At 45.8% G+C, this 13,349-nt stretch overlaps 1 protein-coding gene and 1 pseudogene across 7 annotated transcripts in view; one reads left to right on the plus strand and one right to left on the minus strand.

Annotated features, from left to right (window-relative positions):
• Positions 1 to 12,149, minus strand: part of Gramd2a (GRAM domain containing 2A) — a 38,518-nt gene extending 26,369 nt beyond the window's left edge. The window contains exons 1-4 of one of the 7 annotated variants that reach the window (XM_087198943.1): positions 12,050 to 12,131; positions 6,446 to 6,515; positions 4,267 to 4,349; positions 1,555 to 1,656 (exon numbers count right to left, since the gene is read on the minus strand). Coding sequence is in view for 1 of the 7 variants with exons in the window: in XM_087198942.1 (XP_087055068.1) it covers positions 1,555 to 1,760 (206 nt within the window). In the remaining 6 variants the exon portion in view is untranslated. Of the gene's footprint in view, positions 1 to 1,554; positions 2,032 to 4,266; positions 4,350 to 6,445; positions 6,516 to 10,261; positions 12,027 to 12,049 lie in introns of those variants that run through there. The other 6 variants (XM_087198945.1, XM_087198944.1, XM_087198946.1 and 3 more) reach the window with 6 other exon arrangements.
• On the plus strand, positions 4,382 to 5,214 carry LOC147821869 (protein LLP homolog pseudogene; annotated as a pseudogene).
• Positions 12,150 to 13,349: the final 1,200 nt, after the last annotated feature.

A 13,349-nucleotide genomic window follows, 5' to 3' on the forward strand; every position in this document is an offset into this window, starting at 1 on the left:
TATGTGCCTATAAACCCAGCACTTGGGAAGCTGAGGCAGGAGAACAGCCTCAAGTTGAAGGCCAGCCTGGGCTACATAACAAGACCCTGTCTCAAAAAAACCAAAATAAATAATTTTAAAAGAACTCTTACAACTGAACAATAAACAGACAAATAACCGATTTAAAATCAGCAAAGATGCTGGGCATGGTGGTGCACACCTGTAGTCTCAGCACTTGGGAAGCTGAGGCAGGAGGATCACTGAAAGCTCAAGGCCATCCTGGACTACATAGTGAGACCTTGACTCAAAAAAAAAAGGGTAAAGATTTGAGCAAATATTTCTCCAAAGGAGATATTAAATGACCATTAAGCACAGAAAAAAGCTGCTAACATCTCTCAGCAGGGAAAGGTCAATGAAAGCACATTCTGGTGTCCTCCACAGCCCCGAGGAGGCCAGCGTCGACAGCAGTGCTGGCAAGGATGTGGATATCAGGACCCTCAGACTTGGCTTGCAGGACAGTAAAATGGTGCAGTTGCCTGGAAACCACTTTGAGGGCTCCTCACGCAGCTCAAGAGAGCCCTGCAGGACCCAGAAATGCCATCCTAGTTGTGCCTCCAAGAGGACTGAAAATACTACACACAAATCTCACAGCAACATTATTCATGACCGTCAAAAAGTGGAAACAACCCAACACCCCGCAGCTTCTGAACAGGAAGCCCAGATGCCACTACATGCATGATCTCAGAATCACAGTACACATGGAAGGCAGTCACACAAGACCCCAGAGCACATGGTTCTGGGGGATGGAATGTCCAGTCCAGGCAAATCCACACAGACCGGAAGGGGCTCAGTAGTTCCTGGGGCCGGGGAAGGCTCAATGACAATAAGAGACATCAAATGGCACAGTTTCTTTCTGGGGCGCTAAAAATGTTCTGGAATTAGTGACGACAGTTCCTCGACTTTGTGAATATACTGCACACCATAGAACTGCATGCTTTGAAATGGTGATGGGCTCGTTGACAGCCATACCACCCTGAGAACATCTGATCCCATCTGAAATGGCAACAGGCTGGGGGTATAGCTCAGTGGTTTGATCTCTCTCTCTCTCTCTCTCTCTCTCTCTCTCTCTCTCTCTCTCTCTCTCTCTCACACACACACACACACACACACACGCATGCATGCAAACTACATGCTGAGCTATACTTGAATTATATCCAATGAAAAGGAGGAGGAGGAAGTTGGGAGAGAGGGAGAGGAGGAAGAGAAAAACCTGAGCCGGAAGAACCACAAGGCATAAAGACTGTGTGAGAGAGGAAGGACACCTTACCCTGAAGGAGATCAGTAGAGTGGCTAAGCAGAAAGAGGCCAGGCTTTGTGGTGCACACTTGTTCAGGACCAGCCTGAACGAGAGAGACAGAGAGAAGGGGGATGGGGGGGAATGACCCCTATCAATCATGGTGTACAGGTTGTCATGGAACCCACAGCAGTATTTCCAGAGACAGAATGAGAAAGTGGAGGGAGGTACTGTGTGTCGAGGCCAGTACTGACTAGAGTGAAATGCGCTCCAGAACTCACCCATGTTGCTGGCGACTTCCACGAGGCCAACTTTGGTGCCATGAGGCTGAGGCTGCACCCAGTATGGCCAGGGAGGACAACCTTGGATCCACTCTGGGCTCACTGGGACCAAGAGAAGATGGCTTGTCCCAGGTCCCCAGCCCCAGGCCACCCTCAAAACCCTGCCAAACACCTACTCCATGCATCGTATGAGTCCAGCATCGCATTCAAGCTGCACTCAACCTGGGCCGCCTAGCGCCCTCTGCTGGGGTGCAGGGGGATGGTGACCTCAGGCATCACAGTCACAGCCTCACTCCTGCAAGCTCTGCCCCTCCAACCACCCGCACCACTGTGCACCCCGAGTGGCTCCCCAAGATCCGGACCCCATGTCCAGTCTGCAGAAGCTGTCCAGGGACAACCTCAGGATCTTGAACTTGAAGCTATCCTCCTGCCTCAGCCTCCTGATTATACTAGGATTACAGGCTGGGGATTTAGCTCAGCGGTTTCGCCACCTGCTGTGCAAGCGCAAGGACCCAAGTTCGATCCCCAGTACCACAAAAAAAAAAAAAAAAAAAATCTTTTGGGGCCGGGGATTTAGCTCAGTGATTCTGCCGCCTGCCTCAAAAGTGCAAGGTCCTGAGTTCGATCCCCGGTATCAAAAACAAAAACAAAACAAAGCAATACTAGGATTACAGGTGGGCTCCACCATGATGAGCAAGGTGTGCATATTTAAAACTGATGATTATTTGAAGATGGTAAGACAAACTGCCTAAAGATAATCAACTGATGAACCATAAGAAAGTGGCTCAGATTTTTATATTTGGTTACTGGGCTAGGCAGAGCTGTGATGGGGAGAGCTACATAATTAACACTGGAGAGATAATTATCTTTACATTGCTGTTTCAGTGTTCAGATTGAATCCATGGTCCCTGGCATTCTAGGCCCTCTAAGCCACACCTCTAGCCTGAAACTACTGATTTCAATGTTGATCTTGTACAGTTATAATTGTAATTAACTCTGTGGGCTGGGACTGTAGCTTAATGGTCCAAATGCACAGCACCTCAGCCCAGCACTGGGTTCCAGCCCTGGAAAAAAAAACAAAAAAACCAGCTTTCTCCTCGTTCTGTAACATAGTTATTAAATACATTTGGGGAAATGATTACATTAGCTGTAGAAAAATCTCCAAGAAAATCATGAAGTCTTTAAATGACATAAAAGAAAATTTAAAAATGGAGAGGTAAATCCTGTACATGAGTAGAGTAGGAAAATTCAATGTTTTAAGAACTAGATTTATCCCACATTAATTTATAGGTGTCATTTAGTCCCAGCAAGGAGTATGTGTGTACTTGGTAAATTGATTAAATTTCATCTGGAAGACTATATACATGTCAGTAGCCAAGGAAGTTTTGAAAAGACAAACAATGTAACAATGGCTTTGCCCTGCCAGATGCCAGAACAAATTATAAAAGTAAAACAATTAAACAGTAAGGGATTTATTGGCTTAGAGAAGACTAACAGATCCATGAAATATGAGACAGAGACCAGAAAATTACCTATGGGTATATATACATATGATAATTTAGTATATATTGAAAGTGGTTTTGAAGAAGGGAAAAGTGGACTGCCTAATAAATGGCTTTCAGCAATAGTGACCACACTATGCCCAAAAATGTATTTCAGCCGGGGGGGGGGGGGGGGGGGACACACACCTGTAATCTCAGCACTCAGGAGGCTGAATCAGGAGGATTCCAAATTCTAGCCCAGCCTGGGCAACTTAGCAAAACCCTGTCTCAGAGTAAAAAAGAAAAAGGGCTGAGGCTGTAGCTCAATGCAAAGTGATCCTCCTGCCTAAGCCTCTCAAGTGCACAGATGACAGGCACAAGGCACAAAGTTGGGCAAAATAGGCACTTTTTTTTTTTGGTACTGGCTATCGAACTCGGGACCTTGCACTTGCAAGGCAGGCAGCACCATTGAGCTAAATCCCTGGCCCAAAATAGGCATTCTTTATACTCCATGATGAGAATAAAAACTGAGTTTATTTTTCTGATACATACCAGTGCCTTTAAGAAGTGCAAGTTCCTTAATCCAACTAATCCATTTTAAGAATTTGGTACAAGGAGTGCTGGAAATTTAGCTCAGTGGCACCCTACCCACCTTGCATGCACAAGGTCCTGAGTTTAATCCCTGGTACCAAAAAAAAAAAAAAAAAAAGAATTTGGTACAAGGGCTGGGATGTAGCTCAGTGGTGCCCCGCCTGCTTGGCAAGCTCAAAGTCCTGAGTTTGATCCCTGGTTCCGCAAAAAAAAAGAATTTGGTACAAGGAAAGTAATGAATAGGTAAAAATGTATATTCATATGATCAACAACTATAAGAAAGCAGAAATAATAAAACCTTTTAATATTATGGCTTCCTGGGCCGGGGATTTAGCTCAGTGGTTCCGCTGCCTGCCTCGAAAGCACAAGGTCCTGAGTTTGAGCCTCTGTACCAAAAAAATATTATGGCTTCCTATCCAATGGACTGAAAGAATAGTTTATATCTCCATGCGCTAATATGGGGGAAAAGTACAAAATGTATTGTTTAAATAAAAAGTAGGAGCCAGATATGGTGGTGCACACCTGTAATCCCAGAACTCAGGAGGCTGAGACAGGAGGATCACAAGTTGGAGTCCAAGCCCCTGGATTCAATCCCCAGGACAGCAAAATAAATAAAAAAGCCAAGCATGGTGATACATACCTGTAATCCAAGCACTCGGGGAAGCTCAGGAAGGAGGATCATGTCTGAACTCAGCTTGGACAATTCAGTAATTTAGGAAGACCCTGTCTCAAAATAAAAGATAAAGAAGGCCACCATGGCCGGAAAGCGGAAGTATGGGAACTTCCGGCTAGTGCGGTCACTTTGTGGTGCGCATGCTCCTGAGTTTCTCGGGTAAAACGTGGTTAAAACTTTACAGAGCAAGTGAAAAAGAGACATGAGTGCTGAAAAGACAAAAAAGAATGCCCCAAAGGAGCTCAACAGACTTAAAAGTATTCTCAAAGTAGACCGCAAAGTTTTAACGAAACATGCTCAAGAGATAGCAACTGTGGTGGGACTGGACAATCCCAAGAAAAAGTAGAAGGTGTAGCGAATGACAATGAAAAAGAGGACATGCGAATGGAGCCTGAGATAAAGAGAAACAAAAAGACTCTTCTGGACCAGAATGGACAGTACCCAGTATGGATGAACTCGAGGCAGAGAAAAAGGCCGAAGGCAAAACAAGAAAGAAAGGGGAAAAGCAAAGCAAAGGCAGGGAAGACTTTGGCCTGGTAGACCTTGAAAAACTTGGGAATGCCACAGGGACAGATGGTTGATTAGAAAGTACACGTTTAGGGGATGGGGATGTAGCTCGGTGGCCCCGAGCCTGCCTGACAAGTGTAAAGACCTGAGTTCAATTCCTGGTACTGGAAACAAACAAACAAACAACCCATACAAGTACACGTTGATTTCAGCTTCCACTAAATGGAAACTGTTTCTGTTCATATTTTAACGTGCCCTGTTTTCTTCACTTCAAACTCAAAATAATTTGTTTGTTTTGGTAACTTGAATAAGGTATTTTCTTTGGACAAAAGCTATACTGATGCTGTGGTTCCGGAGCCTGCCTGGCAAGCACAAGGTCCCGAGTTTGATCCCCGGTACCCCCCCCCCCCCCCCGCCAAAAGCTATTTTGATGGTTTAGTTGGAAATACCCAGATCTTATCAGGCGTCAAAATCCTGTGATGTATTAAAGTGATTATAACTGTTCTTACAACTTGGTAATTATAGTCAGTAAAGTAAATGACATACTGACAAAAATTTGAGTGAACTCAGATTTTTTAAAAGCTATCATGTTTAGTTATAACATTTAAAAATATGACAGTAGGGGCTGAGGATTTAGCTCAGTGGTTCTGCCACCTGCCTCGAAAGCACAAGGTCCCGAGTTCGATCCCCGGTACCAAAAAAAAAGAAAAGAAAAAAGACAGATCACATAAACAGTACTTGTTTGGAGTTTTGATTTTATATAATTCAGAATAAAAGATATTTTGTGTGTAAAAAATAAAGGGCTAGGGATGTAGCTCATTGTGGAGGCCCTGGGTTCAATTCTCTGTACTGCATAAATAAAATAAAATTTAAAAGGCCGAGGATATAGCTCAGTGGTAGAGCACTCCTAAATTCAATTCCAAGCACCAAGAAAATAAAAGTGTATCTCTGTATATACATATTTATTAAAACTTATTAAAAAGACATCTATATAAACAAGGAAGGAGAGCATTACACAACATGGGAAAACATCGTATATAGAACAGCATGCATAAGAAAACAGCTGGGCCTAATGGCACATACTTGTAATCTCACTACTCAGGAGGCTGAGGCAGGAGGATCACTGCGAGTTCAAGGCCAGCCTGGACACAGTGAATTCAAGGCTAGCATGACCCAGTCTCAAAAAACAAAAAAGAAAAAATATATATGTAGCATAATGCTCATCAAAATTTGATGATGTTTTTCTCCATCTGGGATTTTACATGCTTTTCATTTTCTTTTTTATGCTTTTCTGTATTTTTCTGCATACTTTGGCTAAAGTTTATGATCCAAATAAGCAAACTGTTTTCAACTGGTGAAAAGAAGTTTCTAAAAACAAAGAAGAAAAAAGAAAACTAAATAGATGAAAAAGGAGAAAAATGCAGGAAACAGAAATTGTTCCAAAGCACAATGATAGTAACTAACTGACACCTTTGAAATTCCATACTCCTAAAATCTCTCCCTATGGAAACCCTCAAAGAAAAATAGAAATTTGAAGGGGTTCTGTTTTAGTTTGGTTTTTTTACTGTTTTTGTTTTTGCAGATGTCTTTGTGTATTTTTAAATATTCTTTTTTATTTTAATTTTTAAGAAATTGTTACCTTAGGGCCGGGGATTTAGCTCAGTGGTTTCGCTGCCTGCTGCGCAAGCACAAGGACCCGAGTTTGATCCCTGGTACCAAAAAAAAAAAGAAATTGTTACCTTAATCATACAAATTTATGAGGTATAATGTGATAATCTGATACATGAATACAATGTGTAATGATTAAGGATAGCTAACATTTCCATCTCCTTAAATTTTTAAAAATATTTGATTTACACACAGTAATAGTACATATTTTACAATGTGCTATTTCAATACATGTATACAATATATGCTGACCATCTCAGGGAAATTAGTGCTTCAAACTCCTTATTACTTTTTGCTTGACGCCTTAAAGCCCCTTTCTTCTAGTTATTTATAAACTATATAATAGGTTACTGTGAACCATAGAAAAACTTAGTTTTAAGAATGAACTCTGGGGGCCAGGGATTTAGCTCAGTGGTGCCACGCCTGCCTGGTAAGCCTGAGGCCTGGTACCAAAAAAAAGAACTCCTGCCAATAAAGAACATGTGACATTTATACACACAATAGAGTACCACTGAGGCAGGAGATTAGGGCATGGCCAGCTGGTTGGGAAAGTGGTTGTGATCTGTTAATCAGAATTTTTAGGACACATGAAAGTACTATCTTCAATTCTTATGAGGAGTTAAGCAGGTTTTTGATAGGGTGGCCTAGACCTGAAGTCAGCTGAGGAGTGGGAGATACACAAAGCACCACTGTTTCCTCCTGGCCTCTGTGTTCTACTTCCTAATGGTCTCTCTCACCTCGCAGAGCATACTCCTTATCCTACTTTTAATCAGCACACTCTCTGTAGAGCATGTTTCTTTTCCTACCTTTCATAAATGTAAAACCTCCCTACCTTTACTGCCTGTTTTGTCCAGTTCTTTGTTCAGGACAAGAAGAACCTACAAAGAGGGCCAGGGATTTAGCTCATTGGTTCTGCCGCCTGCCTCACAAGCACAAGGTCCCAAGTTCGATCCCCAGTACCAAAAAAAAGAATTTAAAAAGAATCTCTAGAAAGAGTCCCCAGCAGCACCCTAAAACCACTACTCTTCTAGAAAGAAGCATAAACCTGAGTTTATAAACCTGCGGGAAAATAGATGCACCTCGAGACCATAATGTTATGTGAAATAAATCAGACTCAGCTTAAATATTGCATGGTTTCTCCTATATGAGAAACCCAAAATATCAATAAAGAGCAAAATAAAAGATATATAACAGGAAGTTAACCAGATAGATCTTTTGCAAAGGGGAAGGGGACCAAGAAATGGAGGGAAAATGAAAAAAGAATTAAGCTCCACATCTTATGTACATGTACCACCTCCACATGATGAGTGTAATTATTATGTATTATAATCATGTACCAATAAAAATTTTTAAAAATGAACTCTGCATTATCACACTTGATAAGATTGAACAAAATCAAATCTACATGTATACATGTACACACACACACACAAGTGCATGTAAAACTGGCAAAATCTGCATAAAAGTGACTAGGTGGGTCCGGGATTTAGCTCAGTGGCTTTGCCGCCTGCTGCACAAGCGCAAGGACCCAAGTTCGATCCCCAGTACAAAAAAAAAAAAAAAGTGACTAGGTTATATAAATCTCAGTTTTTTGGTTGTGATATTTATTGTTCCGTATCTACGATGTTAGATTTGGGATGAATTGGGTCAAAGCTACATGAGATCTGCCTGTATTATTTCATAAAACTGCAAATGAATCTATAATTATCTCAAAATTTAAAAGCTTATTTTAAAAATGGAGTATTGTGGGCCAGGGATTTAGCTCAGTGTTTCTGCTGCCTGCCTTGCAGGCACAAGGACCTGAGTTCAATCCCCAATACCAAAAAAAAAAGGAGTATTGGGCTGGCAAGGTAGCTTAGTGGTAGAGTACCTGGCATGCACCCCAACACCACTAAACTAACTACCTTTGCACCCTGAAAAAGAAATCAGAGGAAGCTCTCCTCAGAGTTGGGCTGAAAAATTGCTGAGATTCTTCAAGCAGAAAACACTATCTTAGATCATCCAAGCTGGGGGCGCTGCAGGGAAAATACTTTTGCTGAGCACGTACTATATGCCCAGCCAGGACTGAGCCTAAGAAGCTTAGAGGGAGGTCAGATATGAGTCTGGTCACAGACAGAGAACAAGCAACACAGAGCCAGTAGTAACTCAGCTGAAATTTGTGGATAGTTAGGCATGGTGATGCACACCTGTAAACCCAACACTCAGTAGGCTGAGGCAGAAGGATTGCCACAAGTTCAAGGCCAACCTGAGCTACATAGCAAGACCCTGTCTCAAAAATCTAAAAAAAAAAAGGCCAGAAGGATTGTGACAATGACTTAATACATATTGATCTGCCATGTCAATAAATACATAAGAAGGAAAAGCAATTCATCTTTGATTTAAACTAATGCTTTAAGTGCTTTTGATTTCAGGTTAAAAAAAATAGAGCCAGGGCGGGGGATTTAGCTCAGTGGTTTTGCCGCCTGCTGCACAAGCGCAAGGACCCGAGTTTGATCACCGGTACCAAAAAAAAAAAAAAAAAATAGAGCCAGCCAAAAGCTAATGTCTGCTTAAAAATTAACAATTTTAAACATCACTGAGGAAACATTAGGACAAGGATTTAAACCACCACAGGTTATTACAGCCCAGTCCTAAATGTTGATCATTTCTCTACTAATAAAAATGTGTAGTTATTGCTGGACGTGTAAGCCCACAAGTCCGTAAACCCAGCACAAGGAGGCTAAGGAAGGAGGACTGTCGTGAGTTTGAGGCCAGCCTGGGCTATGTAGTGAGTTCAAGGCCAGCCCAAGATCAGACAGAAAAAGATAGCAAGACCCTCCCTGTCTCAAAAAACAAAACAATGTGCTGGGGATTTCGCTCAGTGGTGCAGCCGCCTGCCTCGAAAGCACAAGGTCCTGAGTTCCATCCCGGATACCAAAAAACAACAAAAAAGAACTAGTTGTTGGTGGAATGATTTGTCACAGTGTAGAGGTTTATATTCTGGAGAACAATGTCTTCCTTTGGAATCAGTGTGCCTGTTACTTCTTAATTACACAGGAAATTCTATCCCTGGGTTCCCCCCCACACACACACACACACTGGGTAAACAGCTGGGGAATTAATGAAAGCCACAAAGGTTTGTGATAACAGGTGATAACTGATCCATGCCCTGTAGCCCAGCTGAATAGTGACACAATGGTCAACACTGACTTCTCATCAAACCCAAGCTGCATTAAGAAGTCTTTAGAGGTTGTAAAGGGTGGAAATTATTTTCCCTTCTTGAACAATTCTTTTCTGGTGATCAGCCTGAGACATCAGCCACCAAAGTTGAGTGCTGTGTCCCTCCTGACTGCATGGGCTTTCCACACATTGTCATGTGAAGGGGAAATCATGGAAAGAAAGGAAACCTCAGAGATGGAGAAGGAAAGGTGAGCCAGGAGGGGTGGCTCAGCACCCGGGAATCCTAGCACTCAGGGGCTGAGGCAGAAAGATTGCCACCAGTTTGAGACCAGCCTCGGATACATAGTGAGTTCAAGACCAGCCTGAATTACATAGTGAGACCATATCTCAAGAAAGAGAAAGAAAGAAAGAAAGAAAGAAAGAAAGAAAGAAAGAAAGAAAGAAAGAAAGAAAGAAAGGAAGGAAGGAAGGAAGGAGGAAAGAGCAAGCCAGCCAGCCACGTGCAGGAAGAGACCATCAAGAAACCTATGGTCCCATCTCCTTACTTCAGGGCAAGTAAGCCTGGGGAGGAAAGTAATTTGTCCCCAGGTCACAGTAAAATAGGGACAACATGAGACTTAGAACTTACTTCTGGCCGGATGTAGTGGGACAAGGCTGTAATCCCAGAACTCAGGAGGCTGAGGCATGAGGATCACCCAGAGCACCAAGCCAGCCTGGACTACATAGGAAGTTCAAGGCCAGCCTGAACATCATAGCATTGACCCTGTCTCAAAAAACAAAACAATAACAAAAAAGAACTCACTTCTGGTTCCCAGAGTGAAATTCTTCATGTCAGGCTACTAAACACAGAACTTGGCTTTCAACAGCCAATGCGCTATTTTAACCACTTTCAGGGCTGGGTAGAGCCACCCAAGCAGGCACTAGCAGCTCACAGAAGGGCTTCCAGGCAAGAGGCCTTTGGCACAGGATTCACTGCCTCAACCCTCGAGGGCCAAGCAACATCCTGGAGGGATGACCCGGGACACAGGTCTTTCTAGACCTCTGAGGCCTGGAAGTAGGATAGAAGAAATAAAACTAGGTAGAAAGTAGACCAGGAAATCAAAATTTTTAAATTGTACTTTTAAAGAAAAACTGCGGCTTCAGAACACAACCCCAATTTATTTACTTTTTCCCTTCTCCCCAAACACCAAACCTGGGCAACTCCCTTTCAGCTGAGAATGGGTCTCCCCATTCCCTTTCACCTACAAATTGCCCTTTTCCTCCAGCCCGGAAAGCAGCTGCACTGGAGACAGCAGGTCTAAGGCCATCTCCACTTGAAGCCACTGTGGATGGCTCACACTGTAACCTAGCAGACAGAATGCACATCCGAGATCACCCACACAGCTTCTAAATGTGTGCCCCACCCCAGCTGTATCGTGCCTATTTCCCTGAGCACCGGCACTCTGCTCCTGAGTATGTCCTATATCTTCCTCTAATAAATCTGTCTCGTTCCTCTTTACTGAGGAGTCCTAAAAATTCTTTCTCTGCAGAAGCGAACCTACATACTTAATTTAAAGGGGTGGATTAAGTTTCTTATTTCAGTCTCCAGACCCTCAGACCCAGCAGGTTGTGGGACACCTCTACTCCTCCTCGAATTCAGAGCCACTAGAGAGGGGGGCCGACTGGGGACAGACGCACACATTCGCCCTGCCAGGCCCTGGGCCAGCTCCCCGGAGGTGACAGGCCGTCCCCCAAAGCCCAGCCTGCCAGTGCAGGTCCTGGACAAGGGGAGGAACTCACAGCTTCATCCCCTGGCTTTGTCGTCCCCCAAATAACCCCACCCAAGGGCCCCAAGACTTCAAGAAGCAGAAACCACCATTCCGGCTGTCACCTGCAATGTCACCCCCTGTCTAAGCCGCCTGCTTGCTCTCCTCAGCTGCACAAACTTTCTTTCCTTCCAGGTCAACTTTGGACCATATCTCCAGGCTTCAGATCAGCCACAGCCAGCCCGGGCGTGGAGCGTGGGTGCGGCCCAGTCAAGCTGGGACAGCTCCGCGGCGTCACGGGCAGCCTTGCCGCTGCGAGTGTGGACTGCCCTGTGCTGGGAGCGCAGACTGAGCCCGGGGAGGGGCAGCGCCATGCTGAGGGTGGGGACGAACGAGACTGGGAGTCGACGTGGCGGGGAATGAATGAACACAAACATGAACGCACGATGGCGGTGGTGGCGAAGGGATGCTAGGGACCGGGAGTGGGGTGCTCGACCGACCCTCCGCGCCCGGCTGGGACCCCCAGAGGCACGGCACCCCACGCAGACTCCTCGCACTCCCGCCGAAGCTCTGGGCCGGAGCCCGCACTCGGGACCGGAGGAGCTCGCCCGCGGCTCCGGACCGCCCTGATCCAGGCAGAGTCCCGGAGTCCCAGCGCCTTCAGCCCTTACCTGCCCGCCGCAGCCACATCAGCCCGCCTCAGCCCCACCTGCCCGCCTTGGCCGGGCTCCGGCTACGGGAAGGCGGCTCCGGGCCTCCCCGCGCACTGAGACCCGGCCCACTCAAGTCCCGCCCTCACCCGCCCATTGGCCGTTTGTACGGGACTCACACAGCTCACTGGCCAGTGCTCGCCCCCTCTGCACCGCCCAGGTGGAGCTCAAGTTCCATCAAGTCCAAAAGCAGAGCCTCCCGGGGTTCGAGATCTTGAAAGCCTGGCCTGGGTCCACACCTACTGCGGCTCACCCCGAGAACCTGGGGGCCCCTCCGGCTTTTCCTCTTCCGTCCTAGAGCTCCGTGCTTTTGCAGGAACCAACTCTGTTCTCCTGCCCCGCCCAACTCTGAGCTCCAGGGCCTCAATTTGTGACACCCGAGAGCAGCGGAGGACTTTAAAACATGGTAGTGAGAAAGCAGCGTCGCCACGACACAGGACCCGTAATCATTTAGTTAGCAGTCATCACAGGGAAATAAATGACTTGTGGTGGGGATGAAAACCAGACTGGGCCAGACTGAGAACCGGGATCACAGGCCACAAATTTCTGCTTCCCGGGAGCCAAGCAGGCCCTTTCTCTCCCAACGCCAGATCACAAGTGGTCAGGGGCGGAAAGGCACAGGCCGGGCCTGGACCCATTGTCAACACCCCCTAGTCCCCCTTGGTCCTTGTTTTTTTTTGGTACGGGGTATCGAACTCGGGTCCTTGCACTTTCGAGACAGGTGGTGGAACTACTGAGCTAAATCCCCGGGCCCCCTTGGTCCTTCTGGATCGAGGGGGAGACTTCAGCAGACAAGGATCCTCTGCCACCATTGTTCAGGGATTTGGGGCAGAAGCTTCCCAGGCCCCGAGAACATAAAAACATACATTCCACAGCACTGACGAGGGGTTTCTGCTGGGGAAGACCAACAGGGAGGCTGAGACAGGATTGCCAGTTGGAGGCCGGCTTGGGCAACTCAGCAAGACCTGGTCTCAAAAATGACAAGGGCTCCTCTAGGGGTAGAAACCTCCATCCCTCCCCTGTCCCATCTGAGGCCCAAATACGCCACACCCAGCCATAGGAGCTTTTTACACAAGGTCTTGCAGTATAGTCCAGGCTGACCTTGAACTTGTTGATCCTCCTGCTTCACCCTCCCAAGTGCTGCACCACCGAGGGAGATTTAAACACTGCCAGACCGTCTCCCCAAGGTGCTGGAGGGAATGACCCACACCCCCAAGGCAGCCAGCTGCTGCCCCCAGATGGAGGGTTGGCAGGTGAGTCA

Source organism: Heterocephalus glaber, unplaced genomic scaffold, assembly GCF_053883595.1.
Source record: "Heterocephalus glaber isolate CG9 unplaced genomic scaffold, H.glaber_assembly_v1.0 deba00001689, whole genome shotgun sequence".
NCBI classification, from domain to species: Eukaryota; Metazoa; Chordata; class Mammalia; order Rodentia; family Bathyergidae; genus Heterocephalus; species Heterocephalus glaber.